The 22,284-nt window shown below is 39.9% G+C and overlaps 1 protein-coding gene across 1 annotated transcript in view; it reads right to left on the bottom strand.

Moving 5' to 3' along the window:
- Nucleotides 1-290: 290 nt before the first annotated feature.
- Nucleotides 291-22,284, bottom strand: part of FAM47E (family with sequence similarity 47 member E) — a 28,725-nt gene continuing 6,731 nt past the window's right edge. Inside the window, 6 exon segments of the mRNA XM_017514739.2 lie at nt 291-368; nt 2,494-2,571; nt 4,888-5,043; nt 8,660-8,866; nt 11,297-11,444; nt 16,255-16,394. Coding sequence (XP_017370228.1) covers nt 291-368; nt 2,494-2,571; nt 4,888-5,043; nt 8,660-8,866; nt 11,297-11,444; nt 16,255-16,394 — 807 coding nt within the window.

Below are 22,284 nucleotides of genomic sequence, written 5' to 3' on the forward strand. Positions count from 1 at the left end.
AAATAGTTGATATGACTATATAATATTGATAGCTCTACAAAAATGTGAGATTACATGTGACTATTGATCTCATGGATGATAAAGTATACAAAGTGTTGATTAACTGAAGCAGAAATCCATTGAGAAACATGTATAAGCATCAGTTATTCCATTAATAGATGTTGCCAAGTCAAAGTTGAACATCCACAGTGGGACGCTCATCACAAATTTTGTTTAATCTTTAAAAGGAGACAGAGAAATAGCCAAGTATGTAGTAATAAAATATGCTTAATCATTCTCCTATGATTCTTCTATGCTTGAGTTCATTTTATAGGAGACTTATTACATGCACGTTTACATTCCTTCCCTATATACATATTCTCAAGGAACTAAAAAAAAAATGAGAGAACCTTCATTAGATTGACAAACAAAAGTGGTACAGTACAGTCCTCCCCCATAGCCACTACCATACCCAACTCAAAATTTCACACTCTGATATATATCCTTTCACCACACAAAATCACATGTTAATAATCTGACCATGATAGATGTTGGTCTTTGGAAGGTAGTCACACAGTATCAGAAACACTCAGATGGAATACAGACTTGTTCTGTGCCCAAGCCTGGCCCAGCCCAGCTCAACATAGCCTTGTGCTGCCCATCCCTGCTGCTAAGGCTTGGGAACCATCTGTGCAGCAGAGGGAATGAGGTTGTGGGTGATGCATCATAGAGATATTCCAGCAGCAGATCCTGGAATGTAGGTAAGTGCATATGTTCACATAATACATGTGAATGTATATATACATAGGAGGTTAAAAAAAGAATGAATGTTCACATATATATTTAAGTAATGACTGTGCATACACACACACAAATATATTTATACACTCTGTGTGTAATGCATATATATCTTATTCCCCGAGATAGAGTCCCTTCTCTCATTCAGTTGAAATCTTATTGATAAAATAAGAAGCAGGATGTAAGAATAAAGGGACAAAATATTGCAGGGTGTTGACTGACAGGTGTTCTCAGAGGACTCGGTTGTGATCAGAGGCATCGTCTCTCTAGTCATGTGACTGAGAAGAGGGCAGCCAGTGTGTCAGGCATGCTTCCTTTTGCCCAGAACTGAACTAAATGTTCAGTAATAGCATGGATTAAATCAATAGGGGACACATCAAAACGGAAAAAAAAAGTGTGTTTGCCACTAAAAATGTTAAGATACAAAAATGAGTCACAATAATATCAAGAGCAAATAAGGATTTATACATACACGCACATATACCACAGAGGTACATCTTCACATATCTAATATGGACATGTAAACACACAACCATGTAATATTAAAGCTATATATGCATATTTTATATTATATATATATAAATATACTTATGTAAACATTATATACAGATTATGCCATTATTTGTATAAGTATATTAAATATATCTAGGAGGCCTATTATTGATATTCAAAGCTAAAGGGAGCTCCTCCAAACCAGTTATATAATGGAGTTTCCTAATCTCAAATCTCCATTTCATGTTCTAGACTTGTCTGATTTTACTCTGAAACCAGCTGATTCTGAGCTTGGTCCTACATTTATTTGCCAGCAGTATTAGCTATTTTTAGTTCTATCACTCTTGGAAAAACAGAAATCAAATCTCCCATTTCCAGGAACTTCTGACCATCTCAGTTGTACTGTCCCCTGAAGACCCCAAGGTACGTGCACACAGAGGACAGTGGACAAATGCATGACATTATCAGCTATCACTTCAGCCCCAGATGCCTATTTTGTCTCCTGCTGCAGCGACAGGCTGATCTGGGCACACTGCTCCAGGCAGCAGGCCCTCCTGCTCCATTTTCCCTTCTGCCGACTTCCCACTCCACCCCTGTTACAAGTGACCATCCAAAGGGAGCTGCATCTTGTGGAGGTGCTGGGACCATCTTTACAAGTTAGTGAGGGGAAACCAGGAGGCAGAAAAGAAGAAAGGAATAAAGACAGAAGACACTGGCTAGGCCTCCCAGGAAGTGAACGTTTGCCTTAGCCTGTTTCCACCTGAAGCACAGCTAATAGTGCAATGATAAAATTGCAAATCCCAACTCTATTTTGTCCTAACCCAAGACACAGCTCTTTGTCCTTAGATGAGGATGTAAAGGAGACTTGAAACTTCCTAGAGAATTCAGGGTGTTGAGTAACAGTTGGAATTTGCAAGGCCCGTGCCCCGTACATAGACCTCTTACTGAGGGCAAACCCAAGAAAAACGAGTCAAAGATCGGCAAGGAAATAGCATCTCTGACAATAGCGGAAACCAAATAGGCAGAAATAATAAGGAGAAAATGCCATATCCTATCTCTGAGTCCCCATCTGGGGAAAAGCATGCCCTTTCTTCCAGGGGCCTGTCTTGGTATGTGCCTATCAGAGAAGTATTTGGGTTTTGTCAGGGTCATAACCTCGTCCCATCAACAACTGTGAGCCACAGAGCCCCTCAACATGGCCTTCTGAAATGGCCCTTTACTCACACGTGGCCTCTGGTAGCCCCTGCTTAGAATGAAATCCTTAAAGGCAACTGTTCCATGAAGGTCTGCAAGTGACTCCTCCTACATTTAAAGAAAAGAGTACCCACATTTAAAGAAAGGTCAGCCATTAGAAGTTGATTTCATATTTGTTCTCATCAAAAGTATGTAGCTCTTTATAAAGTATCTCATTTTAAACCATGTCCTTATTGTTTTTGAATATGTGTGTCATGTTCATGAGTTGATGAATAGGAAGGCTTTTAAAGATGTCCAACTTCTCTCCTTTCCCTTCCCTTTTCCTTATCCGTGTATTACGGATGGGCAACACATTTTAGCAATTAGACAATTATTGACCTATGATGTCTGGAATCTAACCTATTTAACATTAACAGTATGTCCACAATTCATAGATCTGAACTCCAAAGGACATGACAATAAAATAGGATTTGATCAGTTGCAACATCTGCAATATTTATGCATATTTTTAGTTTTCCTTTACATTTATTTTAATTAAAAAGTGGATGCATAAGTTTACACAATTGCAATTCAGTACTTTAAGACCATTTTTACCTTCCAAACAAAATCTGTCAAGAACAGTCAAAACTCATGAGTTCCCAGAAAGACAGTCATGTTGTCATAATTACTGTCTCTTACCAGTACCCCAAAGTGCCTGTGTCTTGTAAATTGGGGTGCCACGGCCTAGTGGTACCACCTATAGTAGATAAGGTACACCATTCCTCGGGTATTAAAGAGGTGTAATTTATAAAAATTATTGTAGAAGAATTCCATTGTTATGAATCTTTCCTGTGTCTAAGCTTCCTGATAAACAATTTTTTACTATAAGTTATATCGATTATATTTCCAAAATTTACATAATGCTAATTTATTAGCTCACTGTAACCATTTTGACAAACATCTTTACTAGCATTTGTCATCAAAATGAAATATGTGTTATAAAACTTTTGAAGTCTTTAAGAATTAGTCATTAAGAATATGGTGTTATGTTTTGTTTTGTTTTGTTTTTTGAGATGGAGTCTTGCTCTGTCACCAATGTAGGGGCATGATCTTGGCTCACTGCAACCTCCGCCTCCCAGGTTCAAGTGATTCTCCTGCCTCAGCCTCCCAAGTAGCTGGAACTACAGGTTCCACGCCACCACGCCTGGCTAATTTTTGTATTTTTAGTAGAGACAGAGTTTCACCGTGTTGGCCAGGATGGTCTTGATCTCCTGACCTCGTGATCCGCCTGCCTCAGCCTCCCAAAGTGATGGATTACACATGTGAACCACCTTGCCTGTCCAAGGATACTTTTTAAAAAGAGAGCTCTAGACACCATTCATAGCTATTTTTCATTTTAAATATTAAATTTGAGAAAATGGCGTTTTTTTAATAATAAAGTGCAACTGGAATAGCTTTATGTTACATATTAGATTCACATAAATTTAGGCTCTCCAAAAACCATACTAAGAAATTTTGGACTTATCTAAACATGTGGTGCTCATAAATTTGTGTCATACCTCACACCTGAAAATAAGAATTTATATCCAGTACTGGAAAAGATTAAAATGACCATCCTTCCTGTCTTAGCTTTCCAATCTGAAGAAGACAATTGATAAGTGATTACTGATGAATAATAAGTCTAATTCATATTGTATTTGACTTTCTCAAAGTGTTTTCACATGTTATCTGGGAGAAGTTTGGGGTCTGTTGAAAAAGAGGTTCGCAAATATCCTCATTAAAGTACTATGCAAGTGCTGCATCAATATTTCCAAATGTCAGGGCTATAATGAGTATCTTCTTTCCATTAGATAATTTTACACAAGCAATGGGCAGGCACAGAGTTTGTCTGTAGTAAAATTGGAGCACATCCTTGTTGCGAGTGTTTGTTGCTTTGCAATATCAAACAGTGCTGAACCTTTGTCCTTTTCCTCTCAGACAGCTCCTGCAACTTGGACCAATTGCCTAAAAGAAATTTCCTGGTTGAAATTTTGAATTTTTTGACATTCACCCACAGCTGATAGCAAACAAGCTTCACATTTTGTTACCCAAAGAGAACTCATGATATCATATCTATTCTGGGCACTGAGGTGGTCCTACCAAGTCACACCACCCTTTGAACAATTATCCTTGGGATAAATTGTTCCAAGAATGGTGGAATACCATGAGTAGCTGTCCAATCTTTAAAGATGTTGTGTCTACCATGAAGCCAGGAGATTCCAAGTCTTGCTTATTACACATTATGCATGATTTGACTTGGCTTACTTCTTGCTGAATTCAATATGCAAGTTGTAGGGCTTTCAGGAGCCTTTGTATTATGCCACAGAGTCTGGTTCAGTATGAGGGTGGAGGACACACTGTGATCATCTTAAGCTCAGATGATCAAATCCTAGCGTAAATACATTCCTGTTCCTGAAGCTCCTTTTTAAAATTCTTCTCTTGAGCTTTATGTGGGACCTCACGGTCAACCAGAGGCTCGTCAGCTCTTTGCTTTTTCCAGAACTTGGGGTTCAAATACCATGCTCTATACTTCATCTTCACCCACTTTGGCTTACAAGGATTCTACGGAGAGTAATATAATTCCCAATGCCATTGATTTTTTGTTTGTTTGTCAATACATCTAAAGCTTAACTTAGGAAAACAGGATCATTACCTTGAATTTAGGTTGGTTCTTGCCAAAGTATTTTGTGAAGTTTCAGCATGCTTTGATTTTACAAAGTAAACATTAAAGTTCATGATTTAAAAAATAATGCAGTGGTTAATAACATGGCCTTTGCATTTTGACAGACCAGGGTTCACATCCAGCTTTCCCCCAATTAGTAGGTGTGAGTCCATGATCAAATTACATAAACTCTTTATCTGTAAAATGTAGAGAACAACAGTATATACCCCCACAGGGCTGCTGTGAAGATTAAAGGAGAGAATGTATGTAACACAGCTAGAAATCACGTATAAATCACATACTTCCCTCTAGAGTAAAGACCTTGAACAATACTCAGTCAACCAAAACAATCAGCTGTTAGACTTACCATGAGCCCAGCACAGTGCTCAGCCTTGCACATGCTACATTATTTTTTATCAAACTGCTAACACCAAGCTCTTGGCTTAATTGGAAGAGAGAAAGAGGAAGATGAACCTATCTCATTCCCTTCTTTCCCCACTTCCTCAGTAGCACATCAAGGACATCAGGAGAACCTCTTGTTGGTTCATAGACTGATACTGTGAGTGCAATACCCACACTGTCTCATCACAAAAGGGGTTCTAACTGTTGCATGTTAGAAACATGAAACCACAAAGATTCTGTCCCTCTCTCCTCTCATGCACATTTAAACTATATGGTGGAATGCGTGGGGCATTCTAGAGTTGAGCCAGATATGCCTGTCTAAGATAGAAAGAATGGGACAGGATAGACAGGAGGGAAATCTCTTCTAGAGTTGGATTCAGCACTGTGATCTCTCGGTTCCAAGCATACGTACCACCTTGCTATTTCCAGAGCACCCCGTCATACTTCTGCCTCAATGCCTCTACACACACTGTTCCGTCTGCTGTAGTGGGAGCAGTGGCTTGCTCCTTTACCTATTTCATGTCATCTTTTCAGTGGCATCTTCCCTAGCCATCCAGTTTAAAAAATGGCAACCCTCTCCCACACTCTTTGCCTTCTTTCTCTTCCTCACTTTTTTTAATGACCCTCATTACCATTTCTATGCTGTATATTTTCTGATCATTTGTCTGTCTCTCTTCTCATCCTCTAAAATATAAGCTTCAGAAATTATTCCCAGCTACATCTCTTTGGCATCTAGAATAATACTTAGGACATAATGAGTGCTTTATAAGTATTAGTGGAATGAAAGGTTTCTTAGCTTTGGCACTAGTGACATTTGGTACTGGGGAACTCTTTGTATGTGAGTGCATGGCTGTCCCATGAATCATAGGATGTTTAGCAGCATTCCTGGATGTGTGTGGCTGTCCCATGTATCATAGGACATTTAGTAGCATTCCTGGCATCTACCCACTAGATTCCAATAGCATCACCCAAGTGGTGACAACCAAAAATGTCATTTCTAAATATTGCCAAATATACCTGAAGTGGGGGAAAGAGAGCAAATTGCCCTCTGATGAGAACGACTGAAATGAAATAGGGAAGGAAAGAGATTGGAGAAGAGAGGGGAAAAGGAGAGGAATGGAATCTATACACTGCCACGCTGAAGAACTTGAGTTCTGGAATATGCTATGTTGTTGGGTAACTGGTGGTCTTTCCAGACTCAACATAAATGTAATTCCTGATGTGACACGTTCGTGAACATGCCCTCACCCTGTGCTTGGTGGAATTGATTACTTCTTCCTATGTCCTGCACACACCATGACATCATTTCGCTATAGCTAATCATTCACCTGTTGACCCCACTAGGCTGTAATCTCCGTCAGTGCAGGAAGCAGTCCTCCATTTTTGCTTCATTCATTCCCAGCACTTTTGAACACATAGTGGTAGGTGATCAGAAACCTACTACTGTTTTTGAATAAATGCATACACAAACGGATGAATTAATATGGAGGGCAAAGAGAGATATATAAAATGGAGGCACACAATGCTGTGAGAGATTAGATGTAAGAACAAATTAATGTCAACCAAGGGACCTAGAAAAGCTCCATGGATGAAGTATTAAACGGAAAATTCCAGAAATAATTCATAAGGTTTAAACTGTGTGCCATTCTCAGTAGCATGATGAAATCTCAAGCCATCCTTGTTCCATTCCTCCAGAGATATGATCATCTCTTTGTCCAGATCATCCACACTGTACACACCACCCGCCCTTAGTCACTGAGTAACTGCCTGTTACCAAATCAGAAAAACAAGCATATTTAGGAGATAGTACTATCCAAAGTTTCAGCATCCACTAAGGATCTTGGAACGTAACCACTACAGATAACAGGTAACAGGCAACTACTGAATCTTTTTAAATGAGGTAGAACAAGGTTTTGTCAGACACACAAAAGCTGAAAGAATCTATCACCAGCGGATCCACACTGGAAGAAATGTTAAAAGAGGTCTTTCTAGTCAGAAGAAAAAAGACACTATGTGGAAATATATTTTCAACTTTTGTATAGTGACCCTCCATTTCCCAGGCAAAAGCTCAATTTTGGCAATAACTGCCGTGGTTTGTAAAGCAGTGTTTACACAACTATTTCTAAATACTGGGAATTGAGCAATTTAATTCAGCCCAGATTCAGGACAAGCAGTGGTTCAGGCCTCGGGTGTGATGGACATAATTTGCCTGTCTAATATCATTTTGCATTTTACCTTTTAGAAAGATGAAAGGAAAATGGGAAAATAAAAGTGCTGATATTCATGATGAAATGCATAATTTTCATAAATCTTATGCAGTGGAGTCAAGGATAGAAATATCATGCGTGCCAAAATAGGTTGGCAAATGTGTTCAACTGTAAAGGACAGCATTATGTCCCAAATATTGGAAGTATATCAAAGATTATGTATAAAAGGCAGAAGATAATTAGAAATAAAATATTGCTTTTCACTTTCAGGGAAGGGCTCTCCCCTCCAATTAGGCACTTAAATCTGTTGTTGACTCACACAATTTGACTTGTGTATGTATGTTTGCAGTGAAACACTGTGTAGAAAAGTAAAAAAAGTACTTTAGGGGCCTGTAGTCCTTCCCTTTGGAACAGGACATGTTATTTTTCCTTTCTATTGCCTTGTTCTTCCATCTTTACAGCAACTTGGTGTTGAGGAAACTTGTTAATCATTAGGCAAGCATGTGGTCAAGAATGATGGCTTGTGGTCAGTAAGACTCCAGCAAAAATTCAAGTATGCTTTAGACATAATATGAACAGCACTCACAATAATTAACTGCAGGATTTTACTCTTGCATTCATGTATATTTCTACTGACCTTTAAAATTTCAACATATAAAACACCTAACAAATTATCTCTGAAAATGACTAGTCAGATATTAAAAATAGTCCCAAATGGCATGCCTTGTTTGTATAACCGACTTTGTTATAGATATTAAACATGCATTTGTTTAACAAACATTAATCATGAAAAAAATCAAGAATTATACTTTACAAAGCCGGTACCCTTGGCATACCAGAATTCGAGAACTTTAAGACTTCAATACAATTTTCTTTGATTTTCAGTCTGATTCCCTTCTGCAGTTACCTGTGGTTTCTGGAGTTTCATCTCGTATCCTGGTTTCTGGAAGAACTCTGGCTCCTGCAGTTTACTGAGCCCCACACTGGAGCTATGCTTTATCTCCAGAGGAACCTGATTTAGCCTCACCGTGTGGAGCGCATCATGGCTTGGTTCAGTCTGATAGTCAACATCAAACTGTTTCAAGATGAACTCTTCATCAATGGCCGAACTTCCCTGGAAGAGTTTCACACTGCATGAATTGAGGGCCATCGGTGAAATGCTCCTTGCTTTCTTCTTTAATCTAAGGGAGGTAGTTGGCCATTACTGGGGAAAGAGGTAGTTTGAGGAGAGGTGGGAAATGCTTAGTCAGCATTCATTGAAGACAAGAAGTGTTTGGGGTCTGGAGGGCTTTGTCATTAAGAGACAGCTTAGGACTTTGCAGGAGTCCTAAGTGAGGGAAATCATGAGTCTGAGGGAAATTCAGTTTGATCGACAGCAAACTTCTCCAGCACTTTATAGCAGTGGCATCCCTAGAAGGATTTTCCAGACTTGTGTAGATACAGCAGTGTTTTCTCTGCTGATAACTCTGAATAAGGGAAGCTGCCGGGTTCACAGCTCCTACTGAAGGAGTGGTTTTAGTCAGCCGCATTCTGTACACAGAAAAACTTTCACCATTTCCTTCCCTCAGCCACAGCCGATGGGAGTAGAGATGGTCACATTAAGAGCAGCTAATCTGTATGCTGAGCATTTACCAATGATATGGCTCAAGGCTGAAAGAGCTTAGACTCAGTAGAATCTCCTACTGGAAAATAGAAACTGGGAAACACAGAGAGGATGAAGTCACCAGCAGCTGGCGTGTTTGGAGTAAAATTTAGAGAGGAGTCATGAAACAGAGACAGAGGCATAAAGGGACAAGTACAGTCAAAGCGAGGCTAAAGTAATAATGGAGCAGAAATAAAGCAAGCAGAATCAATGAGGTGACAAATAAACAAACAGCATGGAAGGAAAAGCAAAAGCTAGTGCTATGAAGAAAAGACCACAGAGTGTGGAGGCAGGGACCTAGCTTGTGGAATGACAGCGAAGAGTCAGGGAGCTTTGTCACAGGGTCTAAAACCAAAGGCAGTTACCAGAGAAGCTACACTCTTACTCCAAGGTCCCTTAAGTTTCCTGCCTTGGAAGAGGAATCATCTCCAGCAGGAGGAATGGGAGAAGTGGATGCTGGAAATCAGGCAATCCAATCTGAACAGATGATGGACAAGCAGTGGTTTGGATACCAGGCATAGTGTGCGCCATCTGCCTCATCCAGCATCCCTGCTCCAATCACCCTCTGAGGAGTCTCTTCCTCACTCTCACTCTGCTGCAGTGGGCTGGACACCGCCTCTCTTGGCTTCAGGGTTAGGTGTATGTCCTGGCCTAGCCAATAAGCATATTCTATCATCTTAGTCATAATGGTTAATTCAAGCACAAGCATGTGCCCCAAGTTAGTCCAGTGAGAGTAATCCTTGGATGGAAAAGCATTGCTCTCTTCACACTTACGTTGCTTGCTAGTAGGATATAAGCTTGGAAGTCTGAGTAGCTACTTTTGCCATTTCTTGGGGAAATACTGATTGAGAATGAAATCCAAGTTGCACAGCCAAGAGATAGGAACACCTAAAAATATTTCAGCACTTGGATCCAGCTGTGCCTGAAGTTCCGACTATATCTGGATGCTTCCCTTTTCTCTTTCAAACCAATCTGAATTATATTTCAGTCACTTGCTAATGAAGTAAGTAGCTTGATGTTTAAAAGTACTAAAAAATACACTGACTAAAACTAACACTCAAAAGATGGGGTGGGGGTGTGGAATGCAAATCCTAGAGACCTTAAATCCAAGAAAAGCATCAGGTATTTAGACATCCACAGAGACTCAGGAACAGGAATAAGGAACTATATAGGTTCTTGGAAGGAGCACAAGGGAAGACTTCGATATGTGAGTCAAAAGTCTCTTCATGTCAGATTTTTTTTTTTTTTTTTGAGAGAGGGTCTTGCTTTGTTGCCCATGCTGGAGTGCAGTGGCATGATGACAGCTCATTGCAGCCTCGATTTCCCAGGCTCAAGCAATCGTCCCACCTCAGCCACCTGTGTGGGAGGGGCATGCCACCACACCTAGCTAATTTTTATGTTTTATACAAAAATTCAAGGTTTTGCCGTATTGTCCAGGCTGGTCTTGAACTCCTGAACTCAAGCAATCCACCCTCCTCAGCCTCCCAAAGGGCTGGGATTACAGGCGTGAGCCTCCACACCTGGCATGTTAGAACATTTTTGTGTGAAGATTATAGTCAAGGATCCCTGCCCAAGTACTCCTAGACAAATATAACTAGAATAATGAGTTGAAGGAGTAAAAGACAGAGAGAAAAGAAAGTCCTGACATTAAAATGGAAAATGAAAATATGAAACAATTGCAATGATGTGAGATGTAAACATAAATGGTCAAATTAGCCACAAGCTTGCAAACTTTCCAGAAATTTCATCTACCAGGAATATTTCTATTTATAAATGATAGAAGACAATAGTTCCTTTATGACTTTGATGATTCAATTTAGATTTTATCCAATACTGTTTTTTAATAAAAGCAACTTTGAGCATGTAATTTAAAAGTAGGCTTAAGTATTACTATTAACTTACAAAAGTAGTAACCCAGCTGCAGAAGTCACTAACTGCTTTGCGTACATTTTCATGAAGACGAAGACTATTTTCATGGGACAAATCCATTTTATGTGGATTTTCTTCATAAAGCCATTGGCCTGAATTTGACACAGAAGTCTTCTTGGAACTAAAGATAGTAAGATCATCAAATAGCTACAATATGAGACACAATGAATTCAAATGGATTTCAAAAGGTTTTGGAGGCAAAAGAAGATCATAAAGCAAGTGTTTCTAACAGTCTTTTGCAAGCTCACATACAAATTATATTTTTATTTTTCAAAGATCACATTCTCATTACCAATATCGTAATGACTAGTATATCATGATTAGTTATAATAATTAAAACTTATATAGCATTTTACCATTATACATTGATTTTTAAAATTTTGAGTATCATTTACTACACCATGTACTGGGTAAAAGTCCAAATTACTGTGCTTGAAGTCTACCAAAACCTCAGGCAACCTTGACAAGTAGGAGTCATCCTTGATTTCTCTATCATTCCCAAAATTCAGCCCAGTTACAGTCTGGCAGATTTTTAACTCTGTCTCCTTCTCTGGACTGCTCAAAAACGCTCTTTGCTAGTGTCTCTGCATCATCAACTCCTGTGCCACCCCCCAACCTCCAACCCCCAATCCATTCCCTATACTGCAGCCCAAGCAGTCATTTCAAAATGCAGCTCCGGACACATCAAACGCATTCACCCTTCTTCGCCATCAATAGCTTCTTTATAAAAATTGAGATATAATTCATCCACCATGAAGTTCATAAAATTTACCACTTGAAAAGTGTATGAAAGAGTACCCTTTATTTATTCACAAAGTTGTGCAACCATCACCACTATCTTGTTCCAGAACATTTTTATTTCCCCGAAAGAAACCCAGTAGCCATTGATAATCACTCACCATTTCCCCACTTCCCGTGCTCCTGGCAACGACTACTTATCTGTCTCTGTAGATTTGTCTATTCTGGGCATTTCATCTGAATGAAATCGTGCAATATGTAGTCTTTTGTGTCTGGCTTTTCTCACTTAGCATAATGTTTTCAAGGCTCATCCATGTTGTAGCATGTATTAGTCATTTATTCCTTTTTATGGCCAATATTCTATTGTCTAGAGAGACCATTTTTTATTTATCCATTCTCACAAACATATCCAGTTGATGGGCATTTGGGTTGTTGCCACTTCATGCTTGTTAGGGACAATGCTGCTATGGACACAAGCTTTTGTGTTCAACAGGCTCTTGCTCATTCTCCAATAAAGACTTAAACCTTGACACAACCTCCAAGGCTCTTCATGGCCTGGCTCTGCAGGTTCTTTGGGACTTACCACTCTTTCTCACTCTCTGAGCTCCAGCCAATGTGGTCGTCTCTCAGTTCTGTGAATTCATGCTACTCCCAGCCACTGGGCCTTTGCTTGAGCTGTTCCACCTGACTGCAATGCTGTCACCATTTCCTCATCCCCTTCATGTCTCAACATACATGTGTCTTCCTCAGTGAGGCATCCCCACTGGCTGTCCCCTGGACCTAATTTTCATAGCCCTTGCACCTTTTATTCATAGCACTCATATATTAACTTATCCATCCATTCATTCAACAAATATTCAGTAAGCACTGACGATGTGCCAGTCATTAGAATTGAACTGTAAATAAAGTTAAGCCCCTATCCTCATAGAGTATACAATTGAATAGGGGAGACAGTTAGCAAACAAACATATTCCAGGTGATTATAAGTGATATAGAGAAAATAAAATAGGACAGGAGGGATGGAGAGTGATTGCAGGGAGAATTTTATTTGTACAGATAAGGTGTCTCTAGTAAAGTAATATTTGATCAAAGACCTAAAAGAAGAAAGGAATCAAACCAGGCACATTTCAAGTCATGCAGACAACAGACAGAAAAGAATGGCACGTGCAAAGACCCTGAGCTGGGAGTGTGCTGAGCATGTTCAAAGAACAACAGAGTCCCACGGAGAGGAGTAACTAAAGAGTAGAAAAGCAGAGGCTGAGGCTTGAGCGGTGACAGGGACCTAATAATACAGTACTTTAAAGGCAGTTGTAAGGACTTTGGATTTTACTATTTTACTCAGAAAAAAAAAGGAACTGGAGAATCTCAAGCACAGGAATGACATTATACTTAAGTTTTTTAAAGGATCACATCAGCTACTGTGTGACAAGTAGACTTGAGAGAGAGGGTCTCGGGTGGAGGCCATGAGACCAGTTAGTAACCTATTGCAATAATCCAGGCAAGAGGAATGGAATCTTGGAAAAGACTGGTGTGGAAAAGGTGAGATTCTGGATACATTTCGAAAGTAAAGCCACTACCATTTGCTGGCAGATTGCAACTACTGTTCCAGAAAAAACTGGAAAGATGAGGTTGCTATTTACTGAACTGGGGAAGACAGAAGGAGGAATAAGTTTGGGGGAGAAACCAACAGTTCAGTTTTGGGTTTGTTCAGTTTTGGCCTGAGATGCCAGTTAAACATCCAAGGACAAATATTGAATTATCCATATACAGATGAACCAGAGGAGGTCACTTGCTTGTGGGTAAATGTGCTGAAAAGACGTCCAAGACCAAAGTATTTCAACACTGAAAGGTAAAGAAGGACCACTAGAAGACGACTACGGAGAGGTCTGTCAAAGAGGACGTTCCAGAAGCCAAGTAAAGAAAGTGTTATGAGAAAGAGGATGTGATCAATTACGTCAATTGCTACTATGTATACATCAAGTATGGTGATCCCTGAGAGCTGATTTAGTAACATAGAGGTCAACGGTGACTTTGACTAAGGTCAGGTTCAGTGGAGTGCTGGAGATAAGAGCCCTGATTGCTGTTTAGAGAGAAAAAGAAGACTGAACATGAGTGCCTCTTTCAAAAAACTTTGCTCTAAAGGAAAGGAGAGATTATATGGTGAGGGGGAGTTGGTGTCGCTTGCATCTTGCCAGCACGTGGATGTGATCATCAACCTGGAGGTTCATCAGATTATCTGCTCAAGAATTTTTAATCTCCAGCCATGCCTCCCCCCGTCCCCTCTGAGCAGTCACTGAGTGGGACTGAGCATTCTATCCCTCTAATCACTTGGTCTTTCTGGTAACCAATCACATTCTAAGACAATCTGAGGGCCCCAACCTGAGCACCTCATTAGCATAAATTCTGCAGTGACTAAAAGGGGCTCGTTATGAATAACAAAAAGTATCCCTGTCACTCAGGAAATCCCAAGGTTTTTAGGAGCCCCGTGTCAGCAGCAGGGGACAAAGACCAAATATATTTACTACATCACAGATTCCTACAAATAACACTCCTCTCACTCCCCCACCCAAGTTCTAAGCAACTTGAAAAATAATACAGAGAGCAAAGACAAAAGCCAAAATATCCCCTTCTCTGCTAACAGCAGCCCTGATAGACGACATGGCTTAGGTCCAAGAGGACCCAGAAATTGGCAGACCCTTCCACCCAGTCCCCTGCAGGGCTAGACCAGGGCAGTCCTCTCCTCTAGAAGGGGGAAGCAAGAAGCAATTGTGCTTCCCACAGGCCGGCTTGCTCGTCATTAAAGAAAGGCAGAACCGAGACAAGCATGCCCAGTTATCCTTCCTACATTTACCAGGAGATGGACTGAAATATCATAAGAGTAGAGTTCCTCTCACCTTGTGTGTTACCCTAACAAACATGCATAATGTAATGCAGTGGATTCTCTCTAAATCCACCTCCATGTAGGTAATGTGTGTGAACAATCAAGCTCTACATGGCCCCCACCAAACACACTGACCATAGTCCACACCCCTCGAAGTGTCTGGGTGCTGTGGACAGGCTACTCTCTAGTTCACCATACTCTTCAGCACCCATCAGTGAGGTCTTTAATTTCAAAAGTCAAATGTAGGCCGGGCACAGTGGCTCATGCCTATAATCTCCACACTTCGGGAGGCAAAGGTAGACAGATCACTTGAGGCCAGGAATTCAAGACTAGCCTGGCCAACATGGCAAAACTCCATCTCTACCAAAAATACAAAGATTAGCCAGGCGTGGTGGTGGGTGCCCATAGTCCCAGTTACTTGGGAGGCTGAGGCACGAGAATCGCTGGAACCCAGGAGGCAGAGGTTGCAGAGGTTGCAGTGAGCCAAGATTGCGCCACTGCTCTTCCAGCCTGGGTAACAGAGAGAGACTGTCTCAAAAACAAACAAGAAAACATATGTATCCCAAATCTATTTGTGTCCAGAATACTTATCACTGCATTTATGTTATTTAATTAAATATTATATTGACGAGGGAATCAGAAAAGTGTTCTAAAAGGGAGATGCTTTCATTAAATGCAATGCTTTGAAAAGGGTCAATGAAGGTAGTATCACAAGTATGAGTTATGCAAAAAAGATGGGTGGAAACTCCAAGCAGTGGACCTATACTCAGAAAAAAGGCATAGGTCAGGCATGGTGGTGCACACCTGAGGTCCCAGCTCCTCAGGAGGCTGAGGCAGAAGGATCATTTGAGTCCAGGAACTCAAGGCTGCAGTGAGTTGTAATCTCTTCACTGCCCTCCAGCCTTAACATTTCTTGGGGCACAAAGGATGATACCCCAAAAAGTATGGTGCTTTGGCATGTGGAGCACTTTTGAATTAAAGGAAATTGGAAAGCCTTAGAAGCTGCCTCAAAACCAAGAATTTTCTAACCTTCACTGTTAGAAAATCATAACATAGGGAGCATAGGGAGGGACTCTCCCTCTGGAATTTCCTTATAGATACCTGTGTCTGCATCGTTGCTGGATAAATCACATCTATTGAAGAAATAAGCACTATTCAGAGCAGTATCTAGGACTCCTTTTCCTCTTCCTTGGGAACTTAGTTACATTTCCTTCCTTAGAATTATTCTAAAGATGAGAAGCTTTAAGAAGATAATTCCTAGAATGTTTCATCGGGTGACAGCAATGATCAAGGGCTTAAGAACAATACTCACGGTCCCAGGTAGACTTGGGTAGAACATTGTTTTAAAAGCTTTGTGGGTTCCTTCATTCCCTTCCTTGAATCCTGACAATAAGCCCATGTGTCCTCCAGCTTCTGGTCAGGATCGAGCACTTCCAGCACGCTTAATAAGAGCTGCAAACAGAAAATAGTCTAAGAGGAAAAGAAAAACACGCTGAAGAAGAGAGTCCTCATTCTACAACAAAACAGACCAACTTGCCCTTCATTTTCCTTTTCAGTCCATCAGTGCTGTTCACCAACTTCTGTGCCAAGCATCATGCTGAGTGCTATGGATAGATTTGGACCATAGTTCCAAAAGACACAATCCCAAATGTTAAAATCCTGAAAGATCACAGTCCCTAAAGTCTAACATCCTCAAAATCACAATCCCAAAGATTAAAATCCAAAAACTATAATTCTGGAAAAAAATATTACAAAAAATTATTTTAAAGGCACTTAAATTTTTAAATGGAGATTTATTTGAGAAACACAAAAATGAGAGAACACTTCATAGGCCACTATACACAATGAACTAGGCAACAATAATATACATATTTTTATAAGCATAAACACTCAGGTATACTAGCAAAAGTCACATGGGTATAATATGAGCAGGCAAACCATATTCATAAAGAAATAGCTCAAAAAGTGAAATGTATAAACGCATATCACTATGGTTGGCAATTGTGTGCACTCTGCTTCATAATTTTAGTCATCTGAAATACAGTGATGGACAACCTAAGCTTTTTGACAAAATCAATCAAAAAGCATTATGGGGCCGGGAGCAGTGGCTAAGGCATGTAATCTCAGTGGTTTGGGAAGCTGACGCAGGAAGATGGCATAAGGCCAGGAGTTTGAGACCAGCCTGGGCAACATAACAAGACTCGTATCTCTATAAAAAATTAAATTTAAAAAAAAGCCAGGCATAGTGGTGCACTCCCGTAGTTCTAGATGACTTAAGAGGCTGAAGAGAGGATCCCTTGAGCCCAGGAGTTTGAGGTAACAGTGAACTATAATTGCACCACTGCACTACAGCTTGGGTGACAGAATGAAAGATAGATTATGGAAAATTACACAGAGGTAGTCCATAAGATCTGGCAGGCATTCACAATCCCTAACTATATTTTGAAGTCTTGCATCACAATAAAGAGTTTTTTTTTTTTTTTCTTTTAGGGCTCTCCTTGGAGAATACGTTCATATTCATTTTCTACATGGCACTGCTCTTTTTAAAATTCTTCCGTGATTCAATATACACTCACATGTACTCATACAAACCCCAAAGCTGGCAGAAACAATACTGGTGATCCAACAGCAACACCATCTTCTTATCTTACTTAGCCTATAGTTATTTTTTAACCAATTAGTAACATCACTGATCTCTTCAGGCAAATACAGCTTTAATTTATTAACACCTCCTGGAATTTCAGCAGCTGTAAGGAATGCCAATGCAAACAAATGACACTTTTTTTCATGTTTATTTTCTTCCTTCAAAAAAACTTTTTATCTTTAAAATTTTTATTATAGATTTGGGGATACATGTATAGGTATATTACATAGGTATGTTGTGTAATACTGGGATTTGGATTTCTAGTGAATCCAGCACCCAAACAGTGAACATAGTACCCCATAGGTAGTTTTCAATCCTCAAAACCCTCCCAGCGCCCCCTTTTGGAAGCCCCAGTGTCTATTATCTCCATCTTTATGACCATGTATACCCATTGTTAAGCTCCCACTTATAAGTGAGAACACATGGTATTTGATTTTCTGATTCTGAGTTATTTCACTTAGGATAATGGCCATCCATCCATCTTGCTACAATAGGTATGATTTCATTCTTTTTATGGCTGCATAGTATTTTGTGGTATATACATACCAAATTTTCTGTATCCATTCCATCACTGATGGACACTTAGGTTGATTTCATGACTTTGCTATTGTGATAGTGTTGTGATAAACATGAGTGAAGGTGTCTTTTTGATAAAACAATTTATTTTCCTTTGGGTAGATGTAGAAATGCTAGGTTGAATGGTAGTTCTGGTTTTAGTTCTTTGAGAAATCTCCATCTTGTTTTCCATAGAGTTTGAGCTAACCTACATTCCCAACAACAGTGTATAAGCATGCTCTTTTCTCTGCATCCTTGTCAATATCTGTGATTTTTTTTATTTCAATCATAGCCATTCTGACTGATACAAGATGGCATCTCATTGTGGTTTTAATCTGCTTTTCTCTGATGATTAGTGATGTTGAGCATTTTTTCATATGTTTGTTGGCTGCTTGTGTGTCTTCTTTGGCGACGTGGCTGTTCATGTCCTTTGTACATGCTTTATATTTTTCTTTTTCTTTCTTTTTTTTTTTTTTTTNTTTTTTTTTTTTTTTTTGAGACAAGGTTTCACATTCTGTCACTCAGGCTGAAGAGCTGTGGTGTAATCATGGCTCACTGAGGCCTCAACCTCCCAGGGATACCTCCTGGCTTTGCCTACTTTTTAATGGAGTTTTTTTTTTCTTTTTTCTTGTTAAATTGTTTAAGTTCCTTACAGATTCTAGACAGTCCTTTGTCACATGTATAGTTTGCAAATATTTTCTCCCATTCTGTAGGGTGTCTGTTTACTCTGTTGATAGTTTCTTTTGCAGTGTAGAGTTCTTTATCTTAATTTTCATTTGTCTGTTTTTGTTTTTGTTGCATTTGCTTTTGAGGTTGTAGTCATAAATTATTTGCCTCAGCAAATGTCCGGAAGAGTTTTTTGTAGGTTTTCTTCTAGAATTTGTATAGTTTCAGATCTTACATTTAAGTCTTTAGTCCATCTTGAGTTAATTTTTTTATATGGTGAAAGGTTGGGACATAGTTTCACTCTTCTGCATATGGCTAGCCAGTTTTCCCAGAACCATTTATTGAATAGGGTGTCCTTTTTCCATTGTTTATTTTTGTCAATTTTGTCAAAGATCAGGTGGCTATAGGTGTGTAGCTTTATTTTTGGGTTCTCTATTCTGCTCCATTAATCTATGGGCATATTTTTGTACCCATACCATGCTGTTTTGGTTACTGTAGTCTTGCAGTATAGTTTGAAGTTGGATAACATAATGACCCGCAACTTTGTTTTTTTGCTTAGGATTACTTGGGCTAATTAGGTGCTTTTTTGATTCTGTATAAATTTTAGAATTGTTTTTTCTAATTATTTGAAAAATGATGTTGGTAATTTGATAGGAATAGCACTGAATCTGTAGGTTGCTTTGGATAGTATGGTCATTTTGACAATATCGATTCTTCCTGTACGTGAACATGGAATATTTTTCTATTTGTTAGCATCATTTATGATTTCTTTCATCAGTGTTTTGTAGTTCCCCTTGTGGAGGTCTTTCTCTTCCTTCGTTAAATGTATTCCTAGGATTTTAGTTTTTTGTGGCAATTGTAAACACTATTGAGTTCTTGATTTGGTTATCAGCTTCAGCATCGATAATGTATAGAGACACAACTGATTTTTGAACACGAATTTTGTATCCTGAATCTTCACTGAAGTCATCTAGGAGTCTTTTGGATGAATCTTTAGTTTTCTGGGTGTAGGATCATGAAATGATTCATTTTTAAACTGAAGTTTCTGTCATTGCCATGTCACATAGCCAATCCATTCATCTGAATTTCTGCCTATGTGTTGGACTACATGAAAAAAAAAAAAACCTTATTGGTAGCTCAAGTTCACTTTTAGAAGCTTTAATGACACTTAATTCGAAACCTGTCATTTTGGCTTCAGGATTCAAAGAAATCCATTTTCTTCTGCACAGTCTGCCAAATCCTCAAACAAGTGATTATAAAGTACTTCACTTGTTTCTAGTCATTAACATATAAAGAAGCAGATCAGGTTTAGAATTTCCAGATCCAGCAGGGACATGAATTGTATATCAATGATTTTAAGAAGTGGGGACAGTCTTGAAAGTGCCATCCAATAGCCAAAGTGAAACATGCACGAGTTTTTCTATGTTAGATAGTGGTAAATATAAGAAGTCTGTCTTCCTTAACAGTCAAATCTTTAAACAAGAATAGTTCACCATTTTATGTGGTTATAACACTGGAGGAATCTCAATATCAGCAAATGTCAAGGTCGCTCAGCTTGCCAAATTCTTGTAATTCTCTCACAAAAGGTGTCACATGCTTGAAGGCAAGCAGTGTGTTATATGCGAAGGGGCAGAAATTGTACACAATTGAATAATTTGGCAGAGGAGATTTCGTAGTTTTCATCTGCATTTTCAGTTATTCTATGATCTTTGAAGTACTGAAACACTGACATCAGATCTTCCTGACCTGCTTCACTCAGACTCACACACTAATCTCCTCTGGAGACCTCCTCACAGACACATCCAAAATAACGCTTTATCACATTTCTAGGAATTCTTTAATGCAGTCAAACTGACACCTAAAATCAAGACCACAAGTCCACCCCTTGTCAGGTTGGCGCTCATACTCATCTCCTTAAACCGTATTTAATTTCCAAATAAAGACGATAGCAAAGTAATAGATCCAACCACCATGATGCAACTATCCTGCATATAACCAAAACCACACTAATCCCTTCCCCAGAATTTGTCTTTCAGGATTTCAATATTCAGGAGTTTAATCTTTCAAGATTGTGATTTGTGGGATTTTAGACTTTGGAGATCTCAACATTCACGATTATGGTGTTTGGGACTATGTCTTTCAGCACCACTTGGATAAACCTCCCATCACCTGGACACTGGCTACACTGCCTTTTACTAAAATTCTACTTCCTCTAGAATGGAATATGTCCATTCTAGAGGGGCCCTAGTCCCCAAACGCCCACTGAGTGAAGTGCTTCTAAAGGATTTCTGTGGTTTTTGACTGCCCACTATCTACTTTTCCTCTCATTACTATCTGGATTTTTCCTTGGAGAATCACCTTTCTCTCCACTCTCAACATGCATGGTCTAAATTAGCCTGACCCCATCCTCACTCCTCAGGCAGACCAGATAATCAGAACCACAGTGACTGACTTTGGAATAGGTACATGATCAAAGTTGGACCCGTGAAAATTAGGCTATGGAATTTTTCTGGGATCACGCAAAAAAAATGTGTTCTCTTTCTGCTGGGGTTGCTAAGTGGATAGAGCTTAAACCTGGATCTTCTGATGGCCACCTCAGCACCATAACAGAACCTGCCTCAGCAGGAAGCCAACACACCTATTTGGGGAGGTCACCCATAAAAATAAGCGCCACAATCCCAAGCCATGCCCATGTGCCATCTGAGGTGTGTGAAAACAATCTCTCTGTCGTGGACTCAGAAGCTCTGGCCTGCAGGAGGCAGTGAAGGAAAGACCCAGAGAGTAGTTAACTGACAGCGATTCTAGCTGTCCTTTCCGTAGACTTCTCTGCCACTGATCATTTATTTATTCTTTCATTTAAAATCATTTATTTTGTGTCCGCCATAGGACAGGGATTGGTGGTACACAGTGAAAAACACAAAGTCCCTGCTCTTGTAAGCTCTACTGTAGGAGGAGCACAGTGGTGGTAAGTGCTACAGTGCAAAATAGGGCACAGTAAGGAACAGCGTGTGAGGGTGGAAGGGAAGTGCTATTATATACAGGCCTCTCCAATCAGAAGACATTTGGGCATTGATCTGAAGGAAGTGAAGGAGTCAGCCAAGCAGCCATCTGGGGCAAGTGTTCCAGGCACCAGAACAGAGAACTGAATTGGACATGCTGATAATGTCCATGGAGCAGCCAGGAGGCCAGGGTGGTTGGAGTGGCAGGAGTGAGCGCAGAAGAGCAGGAGTGCAGTTGGAGACGGAGCAGAACAGGGGTACTGTGGAGAGCAGAGCACCAGGGCCATTCAGACCCCGGCAACAACTCTGGCTTTCTCCGAGTGAGAAGGGGCACTGGAGGGCTCTGAGTAGAGGTTCGCCTTTCTGAATCACTGTCTTTCTCTCTGTGTAAATATAGGCTGCAGGGATGGGGATGGGGTTGCAGTCACTGCTAGCTCCCTGCCCAAAATCCACTCTGCCTTTCTTCCTTAAACCTGAT

This window comes from Cebus imitator, unplaced genomic scaffold (assembly GCF_001604975.1).
Source record: "Cebus imitator isolate Cc_AM_T3 unplaced genomic scaffold, Cebus_imitator-1.0 Scaffold537, whole genome shotgun sequence".
In the NCBI taxonomy this organism is placed as follows: domain Eukaryota; kingdom Metazoa; phylum Chordata; class Mammalia; order Primates; family Cebidae; genus Cebus; species Cebus imitator.